Genomic DNA, 8,600 nt, shown 5'->3' on the forward strand with positions numbered 1-8,600 from the left:
CAGGTGCAGCTGCAATGCAACCCTCTTATTATTCTGCAGATTTGTCCAGGAACTGTCAGTCAGCCAAAACTAGTACTTTCTGAGAGATTAGAAAAATAACCAACATGTAAACAATGTCGCAACACCTCACCATCGAGTTCCCATTCTTTTGTTATGAAGCTGCACGATACCCTTCTCTGCAGCACAAATAAATGTACATATATGTTTCATTTCAAACCTTCATATTGGGGCTACGTAAACATCTAATTTGCCACCTAAGTCATCACTAACCAACAATTTACATAATCTATTCTCACAATGTTATGTACGTTTTGTGCCTTAAGTCAAAAAACGAATTACGGGAGTTGGAAAATTTCTAAGTCACGGTTCTGCTAAGCAATCTGCTATTACTTCGCCCATGTCTCCACAAACTGAATGCTAAAACTGCAAGGCTAGCAACTCCTGCCAAAATCTGTCACAAAAAAATGTAATATATGGTTGTTTCCTATACTTCCAGGCATGTATATAATAATTTACCTACAAGAGGCCTGATGTCACTAACCTTCGCTTCTTTGCCATAGTTAGTTCGAGCAGATTGGAATACTGATTTCAGTAATTTAAACGGAGAAGACTTGGGCATTAGAATCACAACAGTATACTTGTTTTTGCAAGGAAAAGGTAATATTCTTTTGAGTGCCAATTGTGCAGTTGATGGTGTAAGGGTTGATCTAACTTTTGATCGCCCTTCATCTTGAACCTGCAGCAAAGATAATTGCACGACTAGTAAGATTCATGTATATGAAAATGAGTAAACATGACCGTAACCTATAAAAACAATATAATAATAAAAAAATAAAAAAAAGAACAGATCATCATTTAATTTAAAGAAACGCAGCTTATGTCAGGTCAGGATCCATACATAAATTTTAATTTATAACAAGATTATGGAAAGGGGAGAAAATAATGATTATTTACTTCTAGATCATAATAACTTGCAAGCAACATCTCAATGTTGCAGTCATTTGTCATAATCATAATCAATTAAAAGAGACAGATATTTACATATATTCATGTGCTAAACTTCATTCCAAACTCAACACTCGTTATAAAGTAACGGAACTGGAACTAGAACTTATGATTAATTCTTTTCTCATAATCTGAGGAAAACCAAATGCAAATAGCAATTATCATGACACATGGCATTTCATGACATTGTAATAGTCACCCACCTCAAAAGAAGTCCCAACATCACCCGCATAGGCTCTTGATTGATAGCTATGCAAAATCCTATCCAGCCAGTAATAATTTTCCTGAAATACGTGTTCCAATAAGTAAAAAGAAAATATTCATCCACGATTCTGAATGCTTTTTTGGATAAAGCTTACAAGAATTCGTGTGTCGGTGTATATATTTTTGTTCAATTGTGACTCAATTGTAAAGACTACAATGCTAATAAGACAAACTTCAAAACCAAATTAACCTGCAGTCCATTCTCATGAGCTCGTTGCTCAATTTCGAGTATGGTTGAAACGTCCTGTTCTGAAGGCCCTTCCTCTTGAAGACGTAACATTTCATCCAAAGCAATATCTACCTGTAAATGATTTTATAAGACAGTAATTCTCACCAAGTAATATATTGAGAAGTTCACTTATTTTACATATGAAGGAGACTTGCCAGCTTGGAAGATATGTCTGGATCACAAGAAAAATTTATGCTTACGTCTCCGCGAACATCACCTATTCTTGAGGGTTTATTACCACCAAGAAATACTGAAACGCCTACAGAGTATATCTGGTGGAGGGAGGTAAAGTCTTAGATATAGTAGAATACCATATATGACAACTGAAGGAAAAAGATAGTAACACATATACACCTGGCCATGCTTGAACCGGAGAACCTGCATTATTTTTGTTTCAAGAAGCTTGCTCAAGAACCCAACAAAATGAATCTCCTCCACCTGTCAAATCAAGTCCCGAAACCCCATGCAGGTCGAAATACAGATTATCATGTTATTTATAATATTCAGTAAACACAGGTTTTAATATCTGTAATTTTTTTCTCAACAAACCATTAGATTAATCTGCTGAAATGTAGACAACACCAAAGTGGGTCTTACCTCTCCTAACAAAGTCAACATGCACAAGGAACTTAGTTATTGACCACTAATCCTTGTTAGTTCAATTTATAATTTTATATATTTACATAAATTCAGAAACTAGGGGAAAAAAGAACACACACCATGGTCCCATTCCTCAGCTCTACAGGAAAACATATCTGCACCAAACATTGTGCTTCCACCATGGGACTCCGAACCACTTCTCTACAAGCAAAGTGTAGTTTATTTAGAAGATGCATCCACTGAATCCTTCAAAGGTATATCGGGCATCCATACAGAATTCATAATGTGGAAAGATGCTTGTAACATCCAGATTGTCAAAAAGATGCAATAGGGAAGCAGTAGTACAATCTTTCCTAGAGATGATGCCTACAGAATATTTTCCTCATTTGAAAAGCCATACAGTTCATTTGAGAGCTTAAGAAAACACGCACATCTTTTCCTGGTGGTACAACGCCACACAAAAATTATCATAACACCTTTTGTTTGTAGATGCAGTGCATTGACATACCTATGGATTTCTGTTGGAAAAGTGAAAGGCAATCCTTTCAGTTCATCACGGTTAAAATTCATAATAGGCTCGGGAGGTTTTGGTATCCCACCCTGCATGGAAAGAAATCAATTGGTATAGAATAGTTCAAAAGGTCTCCTGGCTTTTGTTTAATGGATTCACACTCACTAGGTACTGCAATATCAAGGGCATTGCAATAGCAGGATCAATGTTTCCAACAATCACAACAGTAAAAGTTGATGGATCTTTGAAACATGTACTGAAGAATTCACAAGCTTTCCGTGGATCAACCTTTTGTAGGTCACTTTTTCTAATAGGCTGCAAAACAAAGAATATGCTGAAAGTCAAAAGTAGATCATTCAGTCAATGGTTTAATTATTGACAGAAAGTAGCCATACCCGGAAAAAATAAGAGTTGCCATAGTTAAGCTCTTTTACACGGTTTGTAAAAGCAGTGTATGGATCCCTATCTTGAGCAGATACTGCTTCTTCAGCCATCTGCATAACTATTTTGACATCTTCTTCACCTGGTGTTAAATTTGTTGTAAACAGCTGATAGACAAGCTGGAATATGTAAGAAATAAACAAATGTCATCAGAATAGGTAGAAAGAAGATTAGCGTGCGTAACATATAATAGTGGAATCGGTGTATTAGTTAGTAATACAGAATAGAAAAGAAATAAAATATTAAGGCCTACTTACTTGTTATTTAATTTTACTTTTTCACTATTAATAACAAAACCGTCAAATTTTGTAAATCAATTTGCTGTTTTCAAAGCTTTGTTTTCACTATTTCCCAAACAACTTTTTGAAACCATGAAACAAACTGAAAATAAGGTTTCAGTTTTGTAATTAAAAGTGAAAACAAATAATGGAGTTTGTAATTAAAAGTGAAAACAAAAATTAAAATTGAAAGTGTTTTCTCAAAGTAAACGAACCCTTGCATTTCTTGACTGAATTATTAGAACAGGGAAAAATAATTCTTTTCCTAGGGTTCTTGTTTTGAAAAAGTTCTTCTAATTAAGGCATCTTCCATCGTCACTCTCTCCTGTTTATGAATTAATTAGCATTAACTATGAATGGCAAAAAAAAGCACATTCACACCCGTAGATACTCAGTGGACAGTGGGTAACACATTGCAGGTATGTCGTACTTGGATTTTTATACAGGTATCCGCAGGTGAAAGTAAAAATCTTATATTTCCCTAATTTACCAAATATCTTTACAGTATCTCAGCAAATTCTATTACTACCAACAGAATCAAAAGCAGAAAAGCCTTTTAGTAAAAATAGAAGTTAGCTGGAATCACATGGCATTAGGGCATATCATAAAATAAGAAAATGAGAAAAAAATCCTTTCATAACTTGAAAAAAAGAAGGTATTGATATATTGAAGTTAAATCCAAAATTATATATACATATGATATGTCCAGTCCATATTATAAATGGATGAAAAAAAAGAGAAATATTATCAGGAATTAAGAACAAGATTATTACTACATACTAAGTTAAAAGTAAAAATACTTGCTTCCAGCTTTAAAACATAAACAGGTGATGTATGATTTAATAATAGTTTTTTATGTGCTTGCATTTTTGTGAGCAACTACATACTGCAACATTAAATTGCCATAAATCAAGAAAGGAAAGGAATTTTTTTGTTAATTATATCAAATGTACCTGCAAAGCTGTTTCTAGGTCCGAAGGTGAACAATCACCATAAAAAGTTCTCATATATGCACCAATCTTGGTACCAACTTCAGCTCTCTTGCCAGCAAGCATATCCATTAGGACAGATGGTCTATAACCAAACACACCAATTTCCCCAGCAATGGTTGGTCCCATCGAACAAGAGAAGTATTCACTCTCTGGGAGTTCAGATAAACCCCCATATGAATACCCAGTGAAGATAACCTGTTAAATCACATCTATATATTAGAAATGATAATTATTAATGCTAAAATTCTAAATTCACCGTTAGCTGATGCCTAATAAGTGCATGTGTATGCTAATTTAAATTTTGAATTAGTAAAAGGCAGGAAACTTAAATCTCTTGGACTACATGCAGCATAAGGCACTTCAAAAAATCAATTATTTGTTTAGGGCGTTTTGCGTTGGAATTTTTTTGTGATGTGTTGAATTAGATCTGTAGATGAAAACCCTAGGTTTAAATATCATAATTATACTCTATTAGGGTCATGCCATATAATTTAACAAAATCTGAAGCGAGCTGTCAATCGATAATGTAACCAGATTGGTACAGAAGTAAGTCAATGTCTATTATGAATTATGAAGCATGATAAATTTGATAAGCAATGCCTAAGAGGATTGGAACCTGGTCATCAAGAAAGTCTGTACGCTTGTAACATATCCGCATGCCATTTGACAGTACCAGTTCAGTAGCTCCAATATTTGAATATTCCAATTCCTGCACAACATGCCTAATTTGAAGACAGGGGAGGGATCAAGATTTCGAATGTGATTTCCTAAACATAATTTAACTGGAAGAAAAACCAGAACAGTCATAAAAATTGTTACACAGAATAAGTCACATTTCAAAAGCTATAATGAAAGAAATTGTATCCATATGATAGGTTAATAACTGGTATACAAAACCCTGCCTTACATAAATAGTAGCAGCTGGTTAAACAGATTATATTGGCTATCTCAACTTAGAAAAAATAAAGATTTTAATGAAATATGGTTATAGTCGCAAGGTAAACAATAAGACCTAAAATCATAAAAAACTGAGCCCTACATGGAAAACCATTATTTTCAGTTTTCTCTAACCATTCTGAAATTTGGAATTCTTGTTATTATAACATATGGGCAGGTAGGATAAAATGTATGGCCACATAACCATGACACTTATCATGGAAAAGGAATTTACTTTGTTTTCTCTGAATAGATCTAAGTAATAGGAGTTAAAAAAGAACCATCAAACCTTAATGCTTTACAAATTTGTATGATCTTTTGATAACGAATTGCAAATGTTCTCATAGGAAGAAACATGTCATTGTCAACCACTCTTTCATAAAAGGATAAAGATGCAACGTCTACCTAAAACAAGCTACCAAGGAGGTACTTAATAACAGCAGCGCTGAGACTTGATTCTACGGATTAACAATGATGATTCGAAGGACACATTCACATGTCATTATATAAGGGCGGGCCAGAAATCAGAAAATAAAGAGCTATATTGGCAAATGAAAATGTAATGCACAAAAAAGAGAATGATTTCATGGTCGAATCAAACTCACCCCATATTTGGCTTTGTAGTGACAATTTCTTCTGGAACATGTTCATCGTCCCAATAAGAGATTATCCCTTCTTCCTCCATAAGATTGACTTTCTTAACAACATTTTTCAGATCATCAAGCACAGCAAATGGCTGGGGCTCAATAGTCTTTATGACACAGCTACATGATGTCCTTAACTTCTCAGAACACTTAGAGATTTCTAATGTTGATATATCTGATGGGTATAAATAACACAACATCAATTACAAGGCTTCACAAGCTTAATTATCCAGAAATTTGATGTCAAAAGAAAAAAAAAAAAAAGTAGAAGATAATCGACTCACGTGGTAGAAGAGTCTTTTGGAGTTGAGCCTCATACTCAATCCCAACAACAGGTTCCCCGTGGAGAAAGTGCTGCATGAACAAAGAAAAGATTATCTCCAAAGCCACCTATAGTTTGTTATGAGATCTTTTAATGTGAAAAAAAAAAATACTTGTAAATATTCATCTCTCAAGCTGGTAGATTGAATTTGATCTCGCTCCAAATACGCAGATTCAATCTCTGACATCAGTAGGGCACGGACTACAGATATTTCACGATCTGAAAAGCCATGAAGTCTTACCCTCGCAACCTGAAATTTGCTGTCATAAATATCAAAATAAAAGGGGAAAAAATAATGGAACTGGAAGAAAAAAATGAAAGAGAGAAAGATGAAGAAAATGCAACTCAGGTCAAGATGAAAGGCACCTCTATTAACATCGATTCCAGGGCTTCAATAGTTCCTTTTCGTTTACAAGAGGAAGTCATTATATTGGCCTTTAATGGGCGAACTAAAACATCAGCAGCGGCAGAACAGGAGAAATAAGGTGGATCATTTCTACGAGCTATTTTAAAGAACCTCTGGTTTAAAGCATAGAGGAACATGGATTCTGCAAGTAAATTACGGTAGTCTTTCACTGTCTTAAGCTCATCCACTGGCGTCTTATAGCTGATCATCACTGCAGACTGTTATTAGGAAAGCCCATATTAAAGTGTTAATTTCAAAGCAAGATAAAATCACTAACAAAAATCCTGGAACTTGAATTAAAAGTTAATGGTTCGTTACCTACTTACCCCAGCAGCTTCGGATTCAACAAAACACGAAAATCGTGGCTCATCATGTGATGGAACCTGGAATGTTGGCATAAGTGGAGGATCAGGATCTGGAATTTTCTGGCCAAAATGAGTCTTTATTAACTCAACTACATCCTGCAATTGTGTGTGAGTGGTTAAGGAAATCACAATGACAACTAAACAGCACAGTTACTTTACCAAACAAAAATCAAATGTGAATAAATAAAGCACCTGCGTATCAGAAAAATCTCCAACTGCTATCACTGCCATATTGCATAAATGGTACCACTTCTTGTAAAAATGCTTCACAGTCTCTGAAGAAACCGTCCGAATCACTTTCTCTAGGCCAATTGGCAGCCGTTCAGCATACTGCAATCCATTCAACACTTCATGAAATAACACCAATCGATATAAAACAATTCCCCAAACTGCAATCACATGTTCTAACCATTTTAATCAACATTGGCTAATAATATAGCAAGTAGCAAGTGTTGAATACAGGCACCTTTGAACCTTCCATCATCAACATCCAATGAGCATCCTGCAGCCGCCCCGTGGCATTTCTGCTTCCCCTGTACTCTTCCAAGACAGCTCCTCTCTCTTTCGCCAAGTCATCCTTCGAAACTCGAATCTACAAACACAGAACAATCCAATTACAAAAAACTAGAACAACAAAACAGAGTTATGCAAACAGAGCATAACACAATTCTAATCGAGACCTCTGAACTGAACTCCGCCAAGACCGAAATGGCCTGAGACAGCAGCTCCGGCTTGTCGACCGGAACCAAGAGCTCGTAAACTGTGTCGTCGGCAGAGGTCACGGCGTTCTGACAGGCCCCGAATTCGGCTCCAATACTCTCGAGGAATTTTACGATGTCGTGATTGGTGTATTTCTTGGTGGCACTGAACGCGAGGTGTTCAACAATGTGAGCAATTCCGCGTTCCTCCTCCTCTTCGAGAACTGATCTGTCGTAACCGATTTCACAATCAGCAATTCAGCATTGAATGATTCATAATACACGGCATATATGAATGGATAATTAGGTTAGGTTAGGTTATCGGTTACCCAGCCCTGACGGCGAGAGCGAGAGCGGCTCTCATGCGAGGCTTGGAATTGCAACGAACGTAGTAGCGAAGGCCATTGTCGAGAGTGCCGTAGTCGACGCCGACGGGTTTGTCGGAGAGAAGCTGCTCCATGTCGGCGTTGACGAGCTTAAGCGATCTGAATCCTTGTTTCTTCGAGATCGGAGGTACAACGGCGGGAAGTAATTCCATTCTTTTGTTTTCTTCACTCTTTGCCCAGTCTCAACGTGATATTGATATTCTGCGCCACTTACCACTGTCACTCACGATACTACCCACTCACTCTCCTCTCTCGTTTCTTTCTCTTTTTCTTTTTCCTTGTAATTTCTTTTTGCACTTAATAGTTTCTTTGAAACCCACCTCACCTCGGGAACACAAGGGTTAAATTATATTTTTGTCTTTATGTAATTTTCTAAGTCAGAAATTCAAGGATTGGAGTAGGCAGTTTCATGATGTAGATTATATTTTTGTCTTTATGCATCCTTTTCAATTTTCACATTAATCAGAAATTTAAGGATGGGAATAGGATGTTTTACATTGAATTAGATGAAAAATATATAAAA

At 35.9% G+C, this 8,600-nt stretch overlaps 1 protein-coding gene across 3 annotated transcripts; it reads right to left on the reverse strand.

Annotated features, from left to right (window-relative positions):
• Window positions 1-4: 4 nt before the first annotated feature.
• On the reverse strand, window positions 5-8,370 carry LOC114178884 (zinc protease PQQL-like). 3 transcript variants are annotated; one of them, XM_028065019.1, is made up of 21 exons: window positions 8,021-8,370; window positions 7,674-7,920; window positions 7,460-7,585; window positions 7,186-7,323; window positions 6,955-7,089; window positions 6,589-6,846; window positions 6,335-6,472; window positions 6,185-6,254; window positions 5,862-6,075; window positions 4,937-5,042; window positions 4,282-4,515; window positions 3,005-3,169; window positions 2,775-2,924; window positions 2,607-2,698; window positions 2,218-2,299; window positions 1,853-1,936; window positions 1,654-1,770; window positions 1,460-1,570; window positions 1,209-1,289; window positions 542-736; window positions 5-451 (listed from the first exon to the last, which is right to left on the reverse strand). In XM_028065019.1, the coding sequence occupies exons 1-21, from the start codon at window positions 8,227-8,229 to the stop codon at window positions 356-358; spliced, it is 3,048 nt and encodes a 1,015-aa protein (XP_027920820.1). In that variant the 5' UTR covers window positions 8,230-8,370; the 3' UTR covers window positions 5-355. The 3 variants fall into 3 exon arrangements, with proteins under 3 accessions (XP_027920820.1, XP_027920821.1, XP_027920822.1); XM_028065020.1 differs by having other exon boundaries at window positions 7,674-7,915; window positions 8,021-8,147; XM_028065021.1 differs by lacking the exons at window positions 7,674-7,920; window positions 8,021-8,370 and having other exon boundaries at window positions 7,403-7,476.
• Between the last annotated feature and the right edge of the window lie 230 nt (window positions 8,371-8,600).

The sequence above is a fragment of the Vigna unguiculata genome, chromosome 3 (genome assembly GCF_004118075.2).
Source record: "Vigna unguiculata cultivar IT97K-499-35 chromosome 3, ASM411807v1, whole genome shotgun sequence".
Taxonomy (NCBI): Eukaryota; Viridiplantae; Streptophyta; class Magnoliopsida; order Fabales; family Fabaceae; genus Vigna; species Vigna unguiculata.